We start from the raw sequence: 23,986 nt of genomic DNA, 5'->3' as shown, positions 1-23,986 counted from the left end.
CTTGTATAAAACGACATTAAACTCACCAACATTGCAGCTGTAGGGCAAGCTTGAATTATCCTCTTTCAATCTGCCAAGCTTTTGTTTCATAAAAATCCACCGTAGACATAGTAGACAGTAGCTACTTTCTGTCAAAGAAATTCAGTGCAGGTGATTCTTTTTGTAAGTGTTGGAGTTTGGAAGCACTCGTTTTTATTAACGGGTCGCGCTGCTGCCTCCTGTATTATGTGAAAATGCAAAACAGGTGGTACGCAGGGCGGTTCAGTGACTTCGACGAGTGCTTCCAAACTCCAACACTTTTGGACAGAAATTAGCTCATATCATAACATGTCTATTGTCGAACATAACATGTCTCATCTCATAACATAACATGTCAGCACCCTGTGGCACCAACCGGTACTCCATACTGTTACAGCAATGTTTTGCGTCACACAACCAAGACGTGAACCCTAACCCAAATCAACAACTCCATTAATGTTAACTTAATGCTACGCAGCTAGGCTAGCTCAGACTCACCTGAATCCACTCCTTTGGAAAGCGAATGACCAACGCAATTAACATCTCTTTCGGCTGTCATTCAGGCTATGGTTTACACTAGTTCTCCCTCCCTAACAACGGTGACAACTCTGAGGGCAGGCCTGTTTCCATGAATCTTTTGTAATACAGTATACACTAAAGTTGTTTATTTCACCATATACATCAGTTTGTATCAAACACCCATGTGTCGCGCGCAGGTGTGGGGGGAGGGGGGCGGGAAAACCTGATAATTTAAACTTAAAGAACCCGCATCTAGTCTACGGCCTATTTCAACATTAAAACCTGAATTCATGAAGTGTAAGAGGCCATAGGACATTTGGTGACAAATTCACCTTCTCACCCGATGTGTATTAATTCATTGTTTTCATCCTTCAGTTGCCTTAGGACTTCCCTTCATTTACATCTTGACTCACCTTATTTATGCTTTTAAAATACCAGTTATAGCACATTCATGTATTTGCACTTTCATTCCTCTGTTGCTTAACAGCTGGTGTGGTGTGGTGGTTGGTGGGGTGGGTGAGAGAGGCTGAGCAAGCTGTCTGTGTATTTATGTATGTATTTGTCTATCTGTGTACTGTACGTATTGTATGGGTCCCCCTCTAAAATGAGATGCTGCATCTCAAAGGGATATCCCTTCAATCAAATCTGAAATCTGTTCAATTCTGATAGTTCCAAGTAAAATAAGACAATAAACCAAAATAAACCAAAGTCTGCTTCTAATAATATGAATAATAACATATAAAGCAAGTCAATATAACAGCATGTCTAATACAATAAATAACTTATAGTAAGTTTAATGACTTTATTTACTTTGTTTTAACATGATTATGTGGTGGTGGTGTTACATAATAATAATATACACCTGTCTGTTCATCCGAGTACTTTTGCTTTGCAGCACCACCGTTGTCCAGGTGGAGCCTGCAGAACCATTGCAGCTCAAGAATCCACCACTCCTGAATGAAGTGTCTGATGCTGGGAGTCTGGTGCAACGCACAGGTCCTGGACCTAGTGAGATGTAGGTGGGGCCTGGACAGGAGTCAACCCACAGAGCTTAGTCCTTCCACGAGCCAGATTGATCTACCTCCCAGTCCCGGCAGAGTAGTTCCAACTTCCAGAGCAACGGATTGTGTGGCCCTGGTCTTTCCCTAATGGGACTGATCGAGGGTGGCTACTGGGACGTAAGTCAGGACTTGATCACCACGGCTGGGTCACCTGAGTGAGGGGTATGATGTTGCGAGACCCGAAACCCTGATGACCTTGGGATACATCACTGAGGACACGTCCCAGCCTCCAGGTGCATCCATGCAATGTTTTTTCGTTCCAGGGGGGGAAAGGCTTGAGCACATTGAAGAAGGCTTCTATGGGCATTATTTTCCCTTGTGTTAAATAAAATTAACATTATTCAGAGCCCCTTTCCATTTTTGTGACAAATTGGTTGGAAGCATCAATATACATTAACTCTAGACAGTATATTTGTATTGTTAGGGGAAAAGTTCAAATATAACAACCCATTATGAGCTTGTAGATCTGCTATTTTCACCATTTTCTATATCATACATGGGCAACTGGCAGCCACATGCGGCCCCCACCACCACTTAATGCGGCCCACAGGTTAATATCAGAATACTGATATATTATTGATTAACTATATATGTTGCTTATTGACTAGTATTAAAATGTTATTTTTTTTATGCCCAACATAATTGTATTTGAACAGTGACAAAACCGAGGTAGTCCTCATTGGTTCCAAATCCACACTCACCAAGCAACCCAGTTTCACTCTCACCATTGACAACTCCTCAGTTTCCCCCTCCCCTCAGGTTAAGAGTCTGGGTGTCGCCCTCGACAGTACCCTATCATTCCACACCCACATCAACACCACCATCCGGTCCGCCTACTTCCACCTCAGAAACATCAACCGCCTCCGCCCCTCTCTAACTCCCCACAGTGCCGCAATCCTGGTTCACTCTCTTGTCACCTCCCGCTTGGACTACTGTAATTCCCTTCTTTTTGGTCTCCCCCACAAACTTCTCCATAAACTCCAACTGGTCCAGAACGCTGCTGCCCGTATCGTCACCAGAACCCCTGTCATCAGTCACATCACCCCCTGTACTTCACCAACTCCACTGGCTCCCCATCAAATACCGCATCGACTTCAAGATCCTTCTCCATACATTCAAGGCCATCCATAATCTCGCCCCCCCATACCTGTCTGACCTTGTCCATGTCAACATCCCCACCCGGTCTCTTAGGTCTGCCTCCTCAATCACCCTGAAAGTTCTCCCAGCCCGTCTCTCCACCATGGGGTCAAGAGCCTTCAGCCGCTCTGCCCCCCACCTCTGGAACTCCCTCCCCCCTGACATCAGAAACATGGACTCTATCACCATATTCCAAACTCACCTCAAAACCCACCTGTTTAGGCAGGCATATGGCTGACCTCTGCTGCAAGCTGTGCCCTAGTTTTGTTTTGCTTTTAACTGCGTTTTGTATCAACTGTTTTTAACCTGTACGGCGACCTTGAGTGCCCTGAAAGGCGCCTTATAAATAAAATGTATTATTATTATTATTTAATTCACAAGGTTAACATAACTACATGCATTTGAAATTAAATAAGTTATTTTTCAGGATTCCAATTAAAAAAATAGCAAAAACATTCTGGATTTCAATTCAAATGTAGCAAAAATCTACAATCTACAAGCTCAATCGGCTATTTTTGCTATGACAGTAATATGCAATGTGGCCCTCTGGAGTGAGTGCAGAAATATATAGTGGCCCACTCTATCTTCAAAGTTGCCCACCCCTGATCTAAATATTATGTTTAAGTTTCTGGAAAAGCTTTTAATACGGCAATGAATTGATGTACTTTGTGATATGAAAATATTTTTAAAAGCACATACTTTTGAATACTCCAGTACCTTAATTCAGTTCAAAATGTATTGAGCAACTTTCACTTATAGTTGAGTAATATTTGATCTTTGAGTATCTATTCTAGCCTTGACCTTTTTCAACACAGCTTGGACTTGCTTTTGGGCCCCAAAATAAAACTATAATTGTAAAGTAGCAATGATTCAAAGAGAACATTTTGGTTCTTGTCTATCCAATACCGAGCTAGATGGTTAGAACAGAGCCATCAGACAAAAACACTACAAATGAAAAGTCTGAAAAAAACCCATTTTAATTGTATACTACAAAATGCACAAATATACAAAACAAATCTTTAATGTCTCAGATACTAGCTAATTTCAGTGAAGAAAACTCTTCATCAGAATACACAGTAGCAAAATTTAAGTCAAATCATACAAAAAATAATGATGGCTGATAACAAAAATTGCAAATATATACAGTAAAATAACCATCACAGCCATAAAAAAAGTTGCAAAATGACTCAGCACTGTGTATAGCTAGCAAGCAAACTTTGGTCCCTGTGCGTGTGCAAGTTCAAGTACTGTAGAAGATTGTCAGAGAAATACTAACAAACATCAGTGATGATGGTGCGGGCAGACGTATGGTTCGTTATCTGGGAGTGGAATGGCGTAGTCAGACGTCCAGTCTCTGAGAAACAGCTCCTCCGCTTGGCTACGCAGCGTGACCTGACCTGGCCCGACCTCTGACCCCGTCTGGTTCACCACCAGCCCCACCCCCGCTGTGTGGGTGAAATAGTTCTCAGACCAGTTGGATGTTCCTGTTTTGATGAGACAAGAAACACCGCAACCTGGTTTATGTTTGGTAGATGGAGACAAGTTTATAAAGATAGAAGTAGTTTATCGCATACGCAACCTTTATTTGGCCTGGGTGAAAGGACAAATAAATTGACAGGCTGCATCAGCCCTAGGGCTTAACCCTGTAGTTGACTGATTAGTGCAAGTAAGCACCATGTACACATTTAATCGTGTATATAAACATAAATTGCTATCAATTTAGAACTGATTAACCAAACATTTTAAATATAAATGAAACCACTTAAGCCGTCTAGACCAGGGGTCTTGAATGTTTTTCAGGCCAAGCCAAGGACCCAACACGCAACTACATTGTATAAAATTGTGTCGCACTCGCAGATTAAACTTTTTCATAGATGGCGTCAGACTCAGACTTGTTTGACAGCACTGCCATCAATGTTGTGAAAATTAACGTTTTTCATTTTTGTTTACACATTACACAAAGATTTGGACCCCTGTAGTAACTCTGAGGACCCCCTAGGGGTCCCAGACCCCCTGTTGAAGACCCCTGCTCTAGACTGGACCAAGTTGGCTCTGTACTTCTCACTGCTTCCCCCCCCCCATCTACATCAAATCTCTTGTGACAATTTGGAAATTAAAAATAAACCAGTTTCAACAAAGCAAAAAACAGATTATGAACAGTATAGTGTGTGCGTGCGTGTAGTCATATTTTACCTATATAGAGCACTCTGTCGGTGACCATGTACTTAGCATGGTTGACTCGAGCAAACAGGATCTTACTCTGCTCTGCTGTTGATGGCACCACAAAAACTCTCTGGAAAAAACAACAACAAATTAAAGTTAACACAGACCAATACCTTTTTTTTTTTTTTAGATCTACAACACAAAGCCATAATACAACGCACTGCGAGTTTGTATTATGGCTTGGATAAAACCCTTCAGAATTAGTGTTGAGTGAATCCTGTCTGGATACTTTTGCCTCCATTACTAATAATTACTAACTGTAATTCCAGACAAAAATATTGCATATTTTCAGCTGGAAAAGGGTTACAGTAAATAATTCCAGACAAAACAACAAAAGGCATATTTTCAGCTGGAAAAGGGGTACAGTAAATTATCCCCTCATTGCCCTATCAGCTTTCTCTCTCTACATCTCTCTCAATTACGATAAATGTATACTTGCTCGCAATCTTGTAGACCTGCCATTTTAGTCACAACACACTGCCATATGACGGAGTAAAAATGATGCAACAGATTGAGCGACAGATATAGACAGATAATCCAACATACTATGTTGATGTTGCATCTCAGTGGGGGTCGGTGGAGGACTAGCAGAGACCGGAGAAAGATGAACATGGATTCTGCAGAATGCTGCCAGCAGCTCACCATCAACCTGACCTCCACACCTCTGGTACAGGCTGCCGACCGCAGGGCCGAGTCTATAGCAGGCCAGAACCTGGCGGCACAAATAAAATAAACATACCACCATCAATACATGTCATTGTCTTCTCACAGCTTTGGCCATATTCTGTATAATATACAGATCCTTCTAAAATAAATGGAATATCATGGAGAAGTTAATTTTCTTCGTGAAACTTTAATATATTCTGGATTCAGCATAAAGTGATATAATATATAGAATATTTAAAGCCTTTTGTTTTAATTGATGATTATGCCAACAGTAAATTACATGTTACCACAAAAAAGAGATTTATAATAGAGAAATGTCGACCAGCTGAAAAGTATGTTAGTTTATGTCCTCAATACTTGGTCTGGACTACTTTTGAACAGATTATTTAATCAATGGTGATCAGGCTGTGGCACTGTTGAGGTTGGCTTTGATAGCAGCCGTAAGCTAATCTTATTGTTGAGTCTAGTGTCTAACACCGTCCTCTTGACAATACAACATACTGTAGATTCTCTGTGGGGTTCAGGTCAAGCCAGTTGGCTGGTCAGTTAAGCACAGTAAGAGTTGGTCAGTAGTATTTTTGGCACTGTGGGCTGCAGTTGCCAAGCCCTGCTGGAAAAGGAAATCAGCATCTCATAAAGCTTGTCAACATACGGAAGCACCCAAGTTCCCAGATATTACACTTTTTTCTTTCACAATTGTTTTTTTTTTTTTTTTATGTTTTTCACTTTCTCATCAGAAACCTGTGGCCTGTAGAATGATGTTACCATAGGTGTCTCACACAAAGACTATAACAAGAGATGAAATGTTTTTGGAATCACCACTAGATGGCGCATCACTCCAAAATGGCGGCAGTGCTGTCTGAATTAATGTTAATGCAATGCCAAAAGCATGCACAGTAGTGCTTGCATGTACATACATGTGCACAGCACACATTCACCCTGACATTCTGAATGAATATGTTAATTTCTGCTTTGATCCATTCAGACATATGATAAATAAATGAGTAAATCATTATAGTAGTATGCATAGTTATAATACCTTTACACTGTTCAACACAGACCAGTTCTGTAAAAGCATTAAATATATGATAGTAGAATAGGATAAAAAAAAAATCACACCCGTGTGAACTGAGTGGTGTGAGGTCTTATATAGACTGATCAACTGTGGTCTGACGTAATGTCTGACGTAATGAAATCACACCCGTGTGAACTGGGTGACCATAGCAACCATGCTCATTTTTTGGTACGAACAGACACGTAAACTAACAAAGCCAGTTGTAGGAGTGGTTTACACCACTCAAAAAACAGTTTGTTTGTACAGCATGACTTTTTAATGTTTTTTAAAGCAACCGGAAGTTGCGTCATCACACCAAAATGGTGGAGGCACTGGGCGCTGGTTGTTACCATGGGTCATAATGGGAGTTTCGTCTCTTGTTATAGAATCTCTTTAGCTGAATTCCAATACCCAATCATTTTTCATAGTAAAGGCACTAGAGTGCCACGCAGATGAGGCAGATTTTACTCTGAACAGCCTTCCATTACCCCCCAAAACCAGGAGGCATAATCTTCCCTTAAAGGGATAGTTCAGATTTTTTGAACTTAAGTTGTATGAATTACTTGCCATTAATATAGTGGTTGCAACTGTATTAATTGATTGCCTGAGTCCTGTGGTGGGAGTTCTGCTCTGGTTTTGGTGATATATCAAGTACTTCCGGTCATTTTGTGGGGGGCACTGGGGGCCACGCAGTAAAAGTAAATTAATCCACAAAACTAACGTCATTTGTATTGTTGACCTATTTCTAAAATATTAGTGCAACTTCCGTTCTTTTTTTACCCCTCTATCACACAGAACTATGGTTTTTGTGTCCATATCACTACTCCCAAAAAATAGTTCCATGTGATAGAGGGGTCAAAGTTGAACGAAAGTCGCGCTAATATTTTAGAAATAGGTCAACAATACAAATTACGTTCGTTTTGTGCATTAATTTACTTTTACTGCGTGGCCCCAGTGCCCCCCACAAAATGACCGGAACTACTTAATATTGACCAAAACCAGAGCAGAACTCCCACCATGGGACTCGGGCAATCAATTAATACAGTTCCAACCACTATATTAATGGTATTTCATACAACTTAAGTTCAAAAAATCTGAACTATCCCTTTAATACCACACGCTACCTCGTCTTATGTCTCTCTAGAAGCGTTAATATTCCAAATGAGGTGCTTGCTGAAGTCAGAAATGACCACTGAACATCGGCGTTATCAAAACCAGTCTAGGATCGCTGAAGAAGGCCAAAAAAAGGATTTTTATAAATAATTGACCTAAAGACGCCTATACACCAAGGCACCCCGTGGTTTTGATTCTAAAGATGTGTATACAGTCACGTTATTAGCATAATTACTGTTAAGAGCTGTGATTGGCCAGTAGTGTAACAGCCACCGAGCTGGGTTAAAAACGCAGAGGACCGCATATCAGGACCAGAAAATGGCAGTTTCGCCTAGGTCTATGACTTGGCCACCTGAACTGGTGCACATTTTGTGCACTTCATGGACACAAAATTGTGGGTGTAGAATTCTAGGAAATGAAATAATAGATGGTCAAATTAAACTTTTGAATAAACAATGACTGTCTGCTCTGTATAATGTATTTCCAGTAATATTAACCTGTTCATATTTCCTTTCACTATAAATTGTCTTATTGATTTTATAGGCTATTATATTCATGTTGCCTACCTATGACATTTCCTGCAGTAGCAGGAACTGAAGTCATTTTATGCATAACGGCAGAGTGCCAAAGAGCATTCAGCCACCATATCAATCTAATAACCCCGACCTGCACAAAGTTATTTATACATTGAGTATAGCTGTGATGTTCAACAAGTAACATGGGCCACATCTAATGCCTAATTACAATATACTCCATCACATGACGTTGTTGCTTGCCAAAAACAACTGATCTAAAATCAACATGCGATGGATATGGCTGAGATACCAAGACCTGCAACAGAATCCCACAACAACACTGTTGCTATGCTGAGGCTTTTTCTTTAAAGATTACTGACATACTGCTGAACTAATGGCCCCTACAGACTGTAGGAGTTTTAACTCCTACAGTCTGGGATGTTCTGTGTCTGCTGTCTGCCTGCATGACAGGATCATCATGCAGTTGCGCGCTCCAGTGAAATTGCACGGCTGAGAAAGATTAGTTAATTTGTGTCGGATAAGGACTTACTGGTGGGTTTTCCGCTAGATATTAAGGACTGTTTAGGGTGTGTTTTAGCGCCAGGGATTTCGCCTGGAAGGCTCTATGGAAACATACTTCCGATGTGGTTTATCAACATTATTCAAGTGAAATGCGTAACAGCAATATTGGGCTAATATAGCTGCCAATATGTACGACACAGGGATTTAGATTTACCCAAGGAATAAAGGTTATATTATCATCTGGTCTGATCATCTATCGATAGTCGACAGACAGTGTCTGTGAGCAGTGAGCACAGCTGTCCTGTGCTCTCATTGGCTGTAATACAGGCCTTCTCGGGACGCGGTCGCAACCCAGTTCATACTGTATGATGTCCAGTCGGCGAGAGACCCAAATATTAAACCTGCTAGATATTCAGAAACGGTCGGGAGGGCGTCGGTGAGGGCTTTTATCGGCGCTAGATCTTCTCGCAGCTCCTTTCACACACTGCGAGCAAAACCTCGGTGATCAAAGCCCGATCTTGCGTCACATCAGAGGTTGTCGGTGAGCCCCAAAATTAGCATAATTGCATAATCGGAGCAAATATCGTGCAGTGTGTACGAGCCATAAGACAGAAAGAGTGTTTGGGCAGGGGAGATATTAGGCCTTGATCTTCATGCAATACATGTATTCCTGAGAATCCCGACTAGCATTTTTTAGAACTAGTTTGTTTACCCTTTCACCTCTGTATTCCCCTTGGAAACAAGGCTTTGCATTGTTAAATGCAATGCATTGTTAAACACAACTAGACCGGTGCCCTGCTGTAGAGCACCAAGTCGGTAACGATGGAAGTTGGAGATCCATGCCCCACCTGGCTATGCAATCCCCGTTGTACCCGTGTCAGAGTAGCCGTTCCACCCATCTGTCCGTGTCCCTTTTATGCCCATATATGGAGATTTCCTTTATTCCTATATATGGAGTTCTGTGTCAGGCATGCCCAAATATGGAGGGTTGTAATGTCATAACAGGCCAGCTTAAGGAGCCTGGCCAGGGGCCAGAGACCGGGTAGAGGCCTTTCGTGGCGGTTCTGGACAACCATGGGTTCGACCGACTCGACACAGGGCACTGCACTCCCTGTGGGGGTGTGGAACGCTTGTGTCAAATTTGAAGTTGGCGGGACGAATGGTTCTCGAGTTACGTGGATTACAGGCATACGTACACACACAGACATGGTGCATTTATATAGAAGACATAACTTGTGAGTGGAGTGCAGCCTCTGACCTGAGCGGCTGCGTGTACTGAGATAAAGGCAGGTAATCCATCACAGAGATGTAAACGGATTTCTGAGCGTCTGAGATCACAGACAAGATGGAGGCCAAATCGTCTGTTCGACCACGGGCAGAGATCTGGGGTGGCGCACTCTGATGGCAGACAAACAGAAAGGTAAATTGTTAGACAAGCAGGTACGCAGATATGAGGACCACATTGGGTCCTGGTCCCTCCTGTGCTGTCGGTGGATTGTTTAAGTACACTGAGGCTGACAGTATGCATCTTTGTCAGTAGTGTATTCTATACCACTGAACTCACAGACAGGTAGACACGAGCAGGCACTCCATTGAGCTTCAGCTGCAGGGGATGCAGGGCGCTGGACAGGGCAGAAAAACGAGCAGGCCAGTAAGGTGGTAGGGAAGCATTTTTCTCAGCACCGATGTTCCAGTACACCCCGAATATACGTGAGGCGTCCTGTGCCAAGCAGCTGCAGTCCTCCAATGAGATTCCAACCTCCTTTACCTGTGATCAAAACAAAAGGAGTGAGATCTTTAACAGAATTTATATTATGATGGAACAGATTAGAATGTCTGTTCTGCATGCTCTTATTCAATGTAAATTATAGTGGTGGGTATAGATAATTTTTTAATCTTGATTAATCTCACTGCAATCCTGGAGTTAATCTCGATTAAAATGGCTCATTTGAACTCTGCCGAAGGCATTCAAAATACGTGCGCTACCTAAATAATGACCAGAAGTAAGTCCTTATGAACAGGTTTAGACCAGGAGCCCTAATTATGGATACAACTAGCCTATTAATACCTTATATTTCATATTGTGAGTTTGTAGAACTGTTCAGTGTTGCAAAGTCTAGTCATTATAAGCTACTTTGGTCTTCTATCTGTATCTGTAAAGTTTCTTTAAAATATTGGTGGTCCTCGACATGAAAATGCTTGAGAATCACTACTCTAAAACAACATTGGACAATGATGTTTGACAGTCAGCACTATAGTTGCTTATTTTAGACTTATTTTCTGACTTTTTCATTTTTTCTGACTTGATCTGGCCTGTTAACATTTTCATAGACCTGGTTGCTTGTTTCTCTCTGTCACGAAATGTGGCAACCCTGGTCAAAGCTGTGTATGTTGTGATCATATTGTGATGCATTGATGGTGGTTTAGCTTAGCACACAACAGCTAACATGATGCAGCAGGGCAGCAGGCTGCTGCCTGGACTTATGGCTCCATCGCTGCCTCTCTTTTCTAGAAAGTAGAACTTTGTTGGCGTTGCCGTTTACCGTCCCTCTCACAGACTACACAGGGAGTCAGGGATGAGTGCACTGACTCCGTCTCCGTGGAGTCTCCGTGCTCCGCCTCCTCTCTACAGGGCGCGTTCGGAAATACCACACCGGAGAGCACACGCCTATTAGTTTGCATTGCACAGTGGGCTCAGTGCACTATTTCCGAACGCGCCCACAGTCACACACGCACACACACACGCACACAGACGGCCCGCCTCCTGGCCGCTGCAGACCCAGCTCCCAGACCCAATTTTGAGAATAGATTAACGGCGATATTTTTTTTTTATCGTGTTAACGCATCACGTTAACGCCGATAAGGGCCCAACAGGAGTAAATTACTACACCGCGTCTACTACACCAAGGCCAGGTTGTTTAGAATTTATAATGATTTGTCTCCCGAGTGTGATAGATGTCGGCAAACTCCTGCAGACCTCATCCATCCATACGTTCTGGCTCTGCCCTTCTCTACACAAATATTGGACAGATATATTTTAATTACTTATCAGCGATAGTCGGGCAAAGAGTGAAGCCCACACCTTTGGGGGCGGTTTGGTGTTTTCCCCTCGGTACCGTCACTCTCTAAACCAGAGAGGGATGTTTTGGCTTTTATCACTCCGTTAGCTAGGAGACTAATCTTGATCAACTGGAAATCACCCACTTCCCCTTCTCACACTCACTGGATTAGGGACACCCTGTACTGTGTAAAACTGGAGAAGATTAGACTCTCATTAAATGGTTCTTCTGATAGGTTTGGGAGGATATGGGGTCCATTCATTCAGAAATTGAATCAGTCTCTGCTTGAGGATGTGTGAGGTCTGCTGGACTTTTGATTTGAAAGTTTACTGTGGTTGGAGTGCTGTGATGTAATGCGGATTATGGATGTATCGTGTACTTGTAATTGTTTGTCAGATGTCTTGTACTGTTTTGTGTCCGTTTTTGTCTGCCTTTTATTCTTATTGATCCTGTACTTAAGGTTTGTTTTGTTTTCTGTTGTTCTTTGGGGTGAAAATTCAATGTGTTTAATCTTTTACATTTATTAAGAGAAGTTGTGTCACCATTTTTTGTTTTTCAACTCCAGTATTGAATGCTTCTGTTAAAAAAACAATAAACAAAGTTTCAAAAAGAAAAAAAAACAATTGTTAATACATGCAGGCATTGCAGGGGCAGTCTTTTGAACAAAAGTTACATCATCCCTAGAGCAGATCAGTAGTGTAATGGTTCAGCTCTCCACCTCCAGAACTAATTAAAAAAATACTGAGGTCATGAGTTCCCATATACAGTATACAAAGAAACGTCTAACATGGTTATCAGCTGGATACGAAGTTAACGCTTGTGCAGGTTCGTAACTCATCTCATTTTAATGGAATTGAAAAGAACATGAAACTGTTCTTAATTCTCAGGACGTCTGGAGACGTCTTGGGCACAAATTGGGTTAAGTTACATTGTTAATATAAACATCAGCAGTAGGCAGATGAGCCTTTAGTCTTTCACCAATTTGGTCCCAAACAGCACATCTTAAAATATTGGCATGGGATTTAACATGCAAACTATAGGGGTTTTCTCTCCAGCTATGCACACAGGTTTAAGTCTCTTTTAGACTCTCGTACAAATTCATGGAAGATATAGCCAAAAAGAAAGTCTTCAGCTCTTCAGTAAAATAAAATTAAAGTTATGATGGCACTCTGAGTTCTACTGGTAGCTATACAGTAGGTATTGGATGGAGCCCGCACACCACAGGTATAAGAAAGACTTTCTTTATTGAAACTTCTGACAACGTTTCGATCTATTTGATCTTCATCAGGTCATAGATCGAAATGTTGTCAGAATTTTCAATAAAGAAAGTCTTTCTTATACCTGTGGTGTGCGGGCTCCATCCAATACCTACTGAAGTTTCTTTAGCCCAGCACCCAGCCTGTCGATGTGCGTATTCTACGTCCGCTAGAGTTCTGACAGTACCTGGCTGAGGGAACGCCAGTCCATGTTGGCGCTGCCCAGGTACATGTGTTTCTGATCCACCACCCACAGTTTGGTGTGGATGATTCCTCCTGTTAGTGACCCTAGATCCACCTCCCTCACATCAGCACCTGAGACAGAGAAGAACAAAAGCATTGTTTTCTGAAAGTAAAACATGCTATCTGTGTACACCTGATTGTTGCAGATAGAAAGGGTAAAATGAACATTAAACAGAGACTCAACACAACACTGCAGCATATAACAATTTATGTATAGGCCTTTGTCAGAATGATAAGCCATCAGAATATATAAATACATTGGTTTGTATGGAAGTTGCAGTGTTGCATTTAGTATCTGCACTCCCAAAACATTATAGATAAAAATTAAATGAGTAGATAAATAGAACTACAGTTTACCTGTTCCAGCCAGCTGTTGTGTGTCCTGAGGTGAGGTCTGAGGCGAATTCACAGCGATCTGAAGATTCACACCTCTGTTCTCCAGATTCATCAGCTTCTCAAACACCTCTCTCCCCTGGAGAAAAACAAATAAACTGTTCACATAAAGACAATTTAACTTGATAGGCTGTCATAATACTAACAAGAACCTTCACTTCAGTAGAATTTAAAAAGAGAGTCTAAAAAGTACTTTTATTCAATCAAATAGAGATCAAATGTGATATTTTAACTTAAATTAAGGGCATATTTAGAATAATGAAAATGTTTAATTTCTCTATTTGGCTGGCACTAGAAATGGGCAGCTCGAAATGTTATCGTCAAATGGTTCAACCACTACTCAACTGATTTCCACTATGGAATATATAATACCAGTCCATACCCAGGGATATGCACACTCAAAAGGATTTGCAGTTTGGCCCGGACAGCTGCCGTTGCTGTCTGAGAACCTAGGCTGGTAATCGTGGGTTCGAATCCCGATCCCGACGACCTTTTCTGCTACCTTGCCCAACCCCCGCCCCTTCTCTCTCTCCATGTAAATCTACAGTAGACTGGCCACACATACGAGGCCGTGGAACCCCAGAGAACACACACACGATGCAGGAAGTTCTGCAGACCCCGGTGGTCTACTCAGTGAGTAAACACGCCAACGCCGTTAGCACCAAGAGCTAATATACTCTGGGGACCGCGTGGCCGCACATGCCACGTAATACAGGAATACATAGATACAAATTAGGGATGCTCCAATCAGGTCAGTACCGATCCCGATCACCGATTGTTTTTCTCATGATCGGCCGATACCAATACCAATCTTGTGTGTAAGGGGAAAATTTGAATATTTCCAAAATTCGATTACTGTATGTAAACAGTAAAACCCACGTCAAAACTGTCCCTGTGTGTGTGGGGGAGGAAGGGGAGAATGTTTTAGGCCTGTCACAAAGATGCAAAATTATATTATACTATATATCTGAAATATTATAAAAGATCGGTTTCTCCAGATAGGCTGGATGGCCGATCACAGATAGGATAAATTGCTGATCACCGATCGAGTCATTTGGCCGATCACCGATCGGTGGCCGCATCTCTAATACGTATGCGGTTTCTACTAGTAAATTCAGGTTCCCAGGAAAATAATAATTTATTAAGATTGTTTGATTAAGGTGAACCACCTTTGTTTAGTAACTAAATTCCTTAAAATTTGCTTTCCTAGTCTATAACAATTAGGCTGTGCTGTGTTGTTGACCTGGGAGTCTGTATCTTCAGGGAGGCCCTGGTCGCTGCTTCTGAGGGTGAAGTAGAAAGCAGCGATGTCGACAGACCGGTTGGCTTGTTCCAACAGACTGAGCCAACCAGAGGTCACACTGGGCAGGGCCGGAGGTGGCGAGGACGGGTACAAACCTATAGGCATACTCTCTAACAGACGCACTCTGGAGATGACACACACACACACACACACACACACACACACACACACACACACACACACACACACACTTCGTTTATACATGTGAAAATACCATTATGACGCCCTGAGGGCGAGAAGAGGTTGCGCTGAAACAACAGGTCTAGAGTGTCCAAATATGGACCTTTTTTTAAGGGGCTCCTATGCTTTGTGTGTGTGTGTGTCTGTGTGTGTAAACACAAACTTTGTCCTAACACAAACATTAAATGACATTGATAATGAATGGCCAGTTTTGAGTGTTTGGGTAAACAAACATTGAAGACGGAGGTGAGGACGCAAATTCGAATTGGCCGGAATGAGATAATGTATGATGATGTACAATGATAAGAGCTCCCCTCACTTCACAAAAGTGTGATTTTTTTCCTTCTTTTTTTTATTGCCTTTCGGGCTGGGTAGGCCGTAAAAGGTGTGCTAATTAGTAAGGCCAGGCGGAGCCTCTGGCCAGCCCAGTTAGGGCCGAGCCCTATTTTTCTCTGGATGCTGGGCGTGGCTGCGCTAATAACTTCTGGGGGCAGTCCTGTTTGATGAAGTCAGTATTGTGATCTTCATATATGGAGACTGCCATATATGGAGCTTGTCACAAGGCGGGACGGACTGACTGACAGGTTTTCATAGTAGTCACTCACAATTAATTTCACCATATAATTAATGTTATTATCATAATGTTCATAATTATCTATTTTGAAACAAACACATTTTAGATCACTGGGGGTATTTGCCATATCCATAGCAGCCGATACTGATCGAAAATATGCAATATGCCAATATATCAGCCTATCACAACAAGACATGCATAGGATTTGGACCTAATAATGGTTCATGTACAAAAACAACACACGATGAGGGACATGAGTGGATACAATAACAGGTCAGTCTCTCACCGGCAGTCTGTGCTGCAGGGCTCCTGCACCACACCCAAGCCTTCCAGCCAGTGCAGTTCCAGCTGCGCCAGGAGTTGTTCCACAGACCTGGGCAGACCGTACTGCCACACATGCAGCCCAAGTCCTCCGAGCAGGAGCAGAGTGGTGGGCAATAGGCAGAACATGGCAAAACTGGAGCATGTTGATCTCTGACAAAATGTATGGGAGGGGGACAGAAAACATGATATTAGACGCTTGTTCACAGATTAACATTGTTTACAGTAATGATACATTAAGTAAGGAGCCTTTGGCTCCAACGGTTCCCGAGCCATGTAGCCTCGGTACCAGGCTTACTTATCTGCGAAAAGAAAAGCCTGGTCAGACTCACAACGTAAGGCAGAGAAGCTATCGGCGGATGTATCCTCCGGAACATCCGTCAGATGCATTTCCCCCGGAAACGATATTTTCCCGACCAATCACACTTGTTTAATTCGCGGAGAATGTAAACTGATTTGTAAAGCATCAACGTCATTTCTTTGGGCGATACTTCCGCTAAAATCCCACAACTTCCGCCCAAACAAATGATAGTCTTTACAGTGTAGGTCTTGCCCAGGGTGCGAGCCATGTGGCCCATAGAAAGCAGGAGTCTATCTCCTGTTTCTCCAGAAACCATAAGCCCTGATGTACACGCCCCTGGACATAGTGCTAGTTTGGCACAGGGACTTACCTCCAATCCAACCCTTGATGCTGAGTGCCATGCATGAAGGCACATTAGGTATAATTACTTTAGTCTTTGGTATGGTCATGCATGCTATAATAATAATTATCTTAATTGGGGTATGGCTGGAGATCTTTAAGGACACTTTCATGCTTTTGACATGTATTTCATTTAATTGTTGATGGTTATCATGGTTGAACTTGTAGAAAGTCCATAGACAGATGACCGTCTAGCCATTTCAGCCTTCCTGTGTTCCTACAATTCCCATGATGCATTTCACAGGCAAGCATTGGGCAAGCACCATAATGGGCATATGGTCTAAGAAGGCCATCATTACATCACCCAAATTCATATTGTCACTCTGAACTGGGTATGGTTATTATTTTGAGTAGCAACTATATTTGGGTTGTACAGATGTTACCTCACATCACTTCACTGAAATAAACTTTGCAGCACAACTTCAGCAGCGCTTCTGAGTCACAGAAGACTGCTCAGTTTCTGGGTCAGGGTGCAAATTGAACATTAACCTAATTAACATTAAATTACTAAGCAGTGATAATATTGAAAAACAAAGTAGCCACAAGATCTTGATTACTAGATTCACTACCAACCAAACCATGAAACCAGGAAATTGGAATTAGTCACCTAAATGCACCTCACCTCTCAACGCTTTAACCAATTCGTTGCCATAGCCCAACTATTCCCAGTAATCATGGTAAAATAAATACCTTCAATCCTTCTTGGGAATAACCACGCTTTTAAGATTTGGGAGAAAACAAAGCAGGACTTGACCTCAGCAATGTTCTTCAACAAGCTGAATAATAAATTAGCCAAAATCAAGTCTCGTTATATAACAAAAGGGGGGTTTTGGACTACAAACAATATTCCTCATGTTTTTCATGGAGCTTTCCTCAAGTCAGACTGTAGTAGTTGATGACAGTGCAGAGCTAAAGTGCTAATAACATGCCATTACATAATTATCATGTTTCCTTCAACAGCAGGAAGCCATTAACTCAGAACAGCAAAAACTCACCTTTGCGGAGAGCTTTGCTTTAGTCTTGGCTGGTGTTCGGATAACTGTTGCAGTAGTGGGGTCATCTGTATCAGGGATCCGCTCTGCAGGAGCTGAGGACAATGTCGGAACATTCTCTTGTTCGCTGTATGATTTATCATGGTAACAGTTTGCTTCATCTGACTCACTGACTGTCAGAACACCAGACTCAACAGCAGCTGTATCGTCCACACTCTGAATGTCTGATGACAAGTCGTCATCTTCTTCAATATCCAGAATAGGTTTAATCAGCTCCGACTCCCACGGAGGCTCTTCATCTGCGATGGAGGTCACTTGGCCGGCGTCTCCGGCTTCACCCTTACCATCAACAGGGGTGGTGCACTCTCCGTCAATGACACTTTCATTGACCTCGCTCTCCTGCATCTCACTAACCTCACTCGAGAGGTGCGGTATTGTGTGGTCCTCCGGGCTCACATTGGTTTTTACCTCTGATGTCCGGTATGCTGGTTCTGCTCTGAGGGCAGGTCTAGCAGTGACAACGACGACATTCTGCTGCTCCGACTCCTCCACCAAGCTGTACGCGACGTCTGCCGGGAGGATCTGGGAGGGCAGCTCTGAGGCAGCTTGCTCTGCACCGCTGACTCTAGGGACTCGCACTGATGGCAGAAGAAGGGCCGTTTCTCGACTGGCACTGGGGACCATAGATTTAGGGACCTCCCCACTGTCAGGTGTGTGGCTGACTCCATCTCTTTTGGAGAGGAGAGATTCTGGGTTGTGAACAGCAGTGGGACGTTTTTTGGTCAAGGTGCTCAGAGTAGGGATCCGTGAGAGGGGTTGCCTCCCTGTATAGGGATGGAACAAAGATTAGTTTGAGTGATTTACATAGTCAGCATGGGGACCTTCAAGGCACACATTCAAGCAATACCGGTAATTCACCCCTGTAGGTTTGCACCTGACAACAACCAATCAGACTCTTACTCACCAAGGAGTCTTGAGTGAAGCCTCACTCATCTCTAGGCCTGAGTTTACAGTCAGCTACACTCTGAACACCCACATCTTCAGACTTGACCTAACTTCCCTAGCAATCCTTAATTCCTTTATTACTTCTTGTTGCCTATTTAAATAGTTACATGTTCACACATGCTATGTCCATCTAAATAATATACCGTTTCCGGTTTTCACATGGTTTGCTTGTTCAGTTTCAAAATGTGTTGTTTTAACAGATGCTTGGTTTTATGTTTAACTGATATCCTATCCTAGTAGTTACATTACCACAAAAATGATTTATTTGCACTCTTTACTAGACCATTTACATGGTTTGTTTATTTGTTTTGTTTAATCAAAAGTTTATTTACGGTCGCTTGTTGACCAGGGTTCATACCCTCTACTCCAATCTTACACTTTGTACGTCACTCTGGATAAGAGCACCTGCTAAATGCCAAAACCTAATGATTTGTATTTGTCTTCATAGTTAAGTGTACATAACTGTAACTATAACTTTCTGTCCTGTACAGAGTCTAACGACTCATTGATTAAATAGATCTTTTGTCTAGAACAAACACTTTCCTGTCCATCAACGTTCTCAACCTACCATACTGGTATACACATTGTAGCTAGCAATGTTGAAGTGTAGGGATGCTTTTAGATGGCTTTATGACTATGTTGAAGAGCGGCTTCTTGTAGACAAACCTTGGCATTTGATTTTCCTATCATCCCGGTAGGCAAATGGTTACATGTATTTTAATACTAGGTGACGGTATCACCTTGGTGATGAACCATTTGCCTTTTGAGTCTGTCTCTCTGTTGTCTCACATAACAAACAACAATTCCATAATCTCTGAATTCTAAATAGTCTGGAACAATACCTCCTGGAAGCAAAGATGAAAGCAATCATCTGTTCGTCATTTATGTTCAAGAAAATACATTTTAATCGCATTTTTGAGCCGTTAACACTATTGACCCCTGTGGCTGATGCTGGTCAGGTCACACATACACACGCACAAGAAACAATTGTTCTTGACTCCTGACAGACACACACACACACATGTGATTTTCTGAAAAACGTAGGTAAATCTAAAATGACACAGATGCCTTCCTGGTTTTAAATTTATAATAACATTTGGGCTTTCCAGTCAGGACCAGTCTTAATGGGTTCAAATATATATTTTCATTTCTGCTAAGCAGATTCGACTAATTTGATTTACAGTAGGACAAATTTAGGCGGGGCATCCGCTTTACCCACGAATCATTTTCTGCGCTTCCGACTGTATGACGGATGCATTATTTGAAAATTATGTGAGTCAACTGTCTGGAGAGACTAGTCTCTCTGTGTCCCATAACTAGGTCTGCTCCATTAGCATGCTGGCTCGTGCCCAGCAGCACATCATGCCTGTTATGTGCTAGGTCTGCACACCATTTAAAAAGGCGTCTACAGATATGCCAGATTCCCCGCTCAGTTATTCGGTCAAAGCAGCTCAATCACATGACCGAGGTCAAAGATACATTCATGTTGAGGACACTGACGAAGGAAGGCTGTTCCGAAACGAGTGCATTCACTGACACTGTTGCCTGTTGGCCAGCTAAACCCGTTTTAATGTTTCAAACACAGGTGTTTATTCTCGCAGACTATTTGCTAACCTGCTCTGCGGCTCATGTCTTCACCGTCATCTGGGTCCCTCCTCTCCATGTCCTCCTCTAGTGGCACACGTTCCAATACAACAGTACATGACCTAACGCTTAGAGCCTGGAGAAAAGATAGCTTTAGTAAACAGACACTTGTGTACTTAAACAAATATTATTCATTTTAATACACCGTTTAAAAAAATACTTGTTTTAAAGCTGTAATAGTCATCGAATGATTGTATAATTATTATTCTGTAGGCCTAATCACCAAGCAAAACATTGTTTTGGAAAAAAGGCTAAATAAATAAATTCATTAATACATTTTAGTACACTCAAGACCACAAAGACAGACATTTCACAGCCATATCACGTTTGCACCACATTAAATCACAAACATACCGTACCATACCGGTTTACAGGATATACACAAATTCTCATATTTTGTGCCTTTTTAAAAATATTAAGCACAGCATTACACATGTGCACCCAGTCTACCACATGCAAACATTCACCTCTCATCATATGGGTTTCTTTGGCAGCATCTGTCCAAACACAGGTATTTATTTTATTGTATCTACTTGCTACTATAGTAGTAGCTACTAGAGAGGGCTCCTACCACTGTACTTGACGCCTCATCGACTTCCTCTTCTGGCTGAGAAGGGCTCTCATCTCGGTCCAGCCTCTGGTTCTTCTGACTCTGCAGTGTCTGCACAGACTCAGCGTCTGAGTCATCTGACTCCTGTAGGCAGGGTGGATCAATTATTCACATTCTCAGCAGGGGCTGGACAATATATCGAATTCTTGAACATGACATTGAACATTTGGTTGGGCAATGTAAACAATGCGATATCAATGATATAGGCTACTGATGTTACACCATCTTAAAAAATAAATATAAACAAAATAAAAAAGTGCATTAAATGCACACAATTAACCAAAAAAATGCGTTAGAACCCCCATGATGGAACATCACAAAAGAGGGGAGGGGCCGCGTGGGTGCCTAGGGAGCAATATCCAAATGCAAAACAAACAAATGCAAAACAAAGTTAACATCGATAAGCGACAACGCCGCACTACCTAAATTCGGCATTATTGTCCATACCAGTAAAGTGATGGTAACACATCATACAGGTAGGCTATATTAGTAATAAATATAAAACACAGATAGGCAGTGTAATGTAATAATATGTAATGTCTATCTTTCTTACCATGATGTGATGTCTGAGGTGTGTTAAACCGTCAACTGGAAAGTACAGTAGACTGAACTACACCCATTCACAATCAATTAAAAAACTGAATTATTTTCTCGTAAACAACAACGTTAAATGTAATGGTCGTTTATAATATAGACGTCTCTAGCATTGCATGCGGTTTATTATATCAATTCGTTTACGCAAACTAGTTTTATGCACTGACTTATTTTTCTTCCACGCTGCCTGCGAGCTACGTGGCTGAGAGACATCAGTGGAAGTCCACATCCCATAGCGCAGAGAGACGGTCGCGTTGTGATTGGCAGTACATTTAGGCATAGAGAAAGACGTTTTTGTGGTTAATATCATATTAAGTAAAATATATAAGAACTCTTCATTGGAATCTCTCATGCAATGCCTGACACGGAAAATATGTACAGTTGTAGTAATAATAATAATAAAGGCATACATGTAGCGTACGTACTTGAACTTGAAGATGCTTTCTTGCCTACTCCTGAACTTATAAATATCTTACGTGTAATATAAGATGCAAAGTGACACGTGTAGGGGCGGGGGGAGCGGGAGATTAGTGTTTCTCAAGCTTATAGAAAGAGACCTTATCAGCTTCTCAAAGTAAGCGACCGACGTAGCAAAACCTGTTATCTAAAACCCTGTGGAATAGCTGTAACTTTTCGAAGTTGGCTAACAATTTAACTCTAATTAAATTTCCCCTTCAGTCTATTTCCACCTAATCTAATGGATAAACAAACTACTTCTATTGTCTCCTCGCCAACTAGCCAATCACGTCGCGGCCGTCCCTCTGGGCTATGGGTTTTTCTACCTTTCCGTAGGGTGAGGTAGCCTCGGTCCCAGGCTCACTTAACTGCGAAAAAGAAGAGCCTGGTCACAACCTAGGACAAATAAGCTATCTAAGGCAGGACTTCCGCCGTGTAACCCCCCCCGGAAGTTAACGTTTTTTGACCAATCGCAGCGTTGTGTCCCCTTAAATGTATTCCCGCTGAAATGATCATTGGGTGGGGACTAGTAAACACAGCCGCACCGCGTGACGTAGTTATCTTACACGCAACACTTCCGCCACTTCCGCTGATAGTCTTTTCAGCGTAGGTCTTGGCCAGGGTGAGGGTGAGGAGGAGGGAGCAGGGAGGCGGAAAAGCTTAGCAAGAATTTGATTGATTGATTGAAAATTTTATTAACAGTTTGCAGAATTACAGTACATTTCAAGCACAAACTCAATACAAAGGCTGTTAACTGTGAGTGGACGACCCAATTAAGCATTACACTTGTTTACAACAGGGTCCACCATGTTCAAATCATCAAAACATTTAGAGACGTACAAATAGACACTTCTATATAGACAAAGAACAGTACAGGAATTCATCATAATGGAGGTAAAAGGGAAAGGAAACATATACAGTGAGGGAAAAAAAAGGGGGGGGCGGGTGGGGGGGATTCAGAGGGTCAGTTTCGAATTGCAGCCATCCGTAGGTGCCCTTTGAGAGCGGTTTTGAAGGAGTCAAGGGATTCGTTAGCCCTGATACATGACTGCCATGATAGTCATCACGATGACTATCATGGCAGTCATGTATCAGGGCTAGGGATTCGTATGTCTTAAAATAAAAAAAATAATAAAAAAAAAATAACACAGCCAGTTTGTGGAGTAAACGCACCTCCCAGTCCTCATCATGGTCCACATACCACGGTGACGGGGCGGTGGTATGGCGGGTGGACCTCCGTCTATCCGTGCTTGATGATGATGATGATGTTGATGAAGATGGTGATGATGATGGTGGTGATGTTGATGAAGATGGTGGTGGTGATGTTGATGTAGATGGTTGTGGTACAGTCCTGCTTCCTTGTCTCGATGACGACGTCCTTTCTCGTAGTCGCATCGGCATCCTCGCCCTCATGTAACCGTTACCCGATTACAACACAATTGTTGTTACTTTGTAACTAGTTGATCGAATAATTGAACTATTTCATAAAGCAACTCTGTCTGCGGGCAAAATAATGAATAAAAATTATACCGATCGTGTAGGAAACTGTCCTCAGTAGCCGTCGCCAGGCGCGTTTTGTTTTTGAATTTGAATGACTCGTCGTCGAAGCGTGTTTGTCAACTCAAAAGGCATACCGGGGTAAACAAAAGATTGAAGAAGCCGCGATTTCCTGTCCTCTGCTCAAGCAACTCTGTCTGCGGGCAAAATAATGAATAAAAATTATACCGATCGTGTAGGAAACTGTCCTCAGTAGCCGTCGCCAGGCGCGTTTTGAATTTGAATGACTCGTCGTCGAAGCGTGTTTGTCAACTCAAAAGGCAAATAAGGC

General features: G+C 42.2%; 1 protein-coding gene and 1 long non-coding RNA gene across 4 annotated transcripts; one reads left to right on the top strand and one right to left on the bottom strand.

The window, feature by feature from the left end:
• Positions 1 to 3,689: 3,689 nt before the first annotated feature.
• On the bottom strand, positions 3,690 to 23,571 carry pld7 (phospholipase D family, member 7; the record flags this gene model as incomplete). Of its 3 annotated transcripts, none has more annotated exons than XM_079492354.1 (13): positions 3,690 to 4,219; positions 4,929 to 5,028; positions 5,505 to 5,670; positions 10,087 to 10,226; positions 10,393 to 10,596; positions 13,331 to 13,458; positions 13,744 to 13,858; positions 15,023 to 15,206; positions 16,123 to 16,310; positions 17,853 to 18,673; positions 20,469 to 20,574; positions 21,070 to 21,192; positions 23,332 to 23,571. In XM_079492354.1, 13 exons carry the CDS (start codon positions 23,569 to 23,571, stop codon positions 4,017 to 4,019), a joined length of 2,718 nt encoding a protein of 905 aa, XP_079348480.1. In that variant the 3' UTR covers positions 3,690 to 4,016. The 3 variants fall into 3 exon arrangements, with proteins under 3 accessions (XP_079348480.1, XP_079348482.1, XP_079348481.1); XM_079492356.1 differs by lacking the exon at positions 23,332 to 23,571 and adding an exon at positions 22,128 to 22,562; XM_079492355.1 differs by lacking the exon at positions 23,332 to 23,571 and adding an exon at positions 21,662 to 22,012.
• On the top strand, positions 23,334 to 23,652 carry LOC306916994. Its single transcript, XR_013789079.1, has 2 exons — positions 23,334 to 23,450; positions 23,493 to 23,652. It is a non-coding gene; the product is annotated as an uncharacterized lncRNA (long non-coding RNA).
• The last annotated feature ends 334 nt before the right edge of the window (positions 23,653 to 23,986 follow it).

Source organism: Electrona antarctica, assembly GCF_951216825.1.
Source record: "Electrona antarctica genome assembly, chromosome: 1".
NCBI classification, from domain to species: Eukaryota; Metazoa; Chordata; class Actinopteri; order Myctophiformes; family Myctophidae; genus Electrona; species Electrona antarctica.
This window is presented reverse-complemented; position numbering and strand designations above follow the sequence as displayed.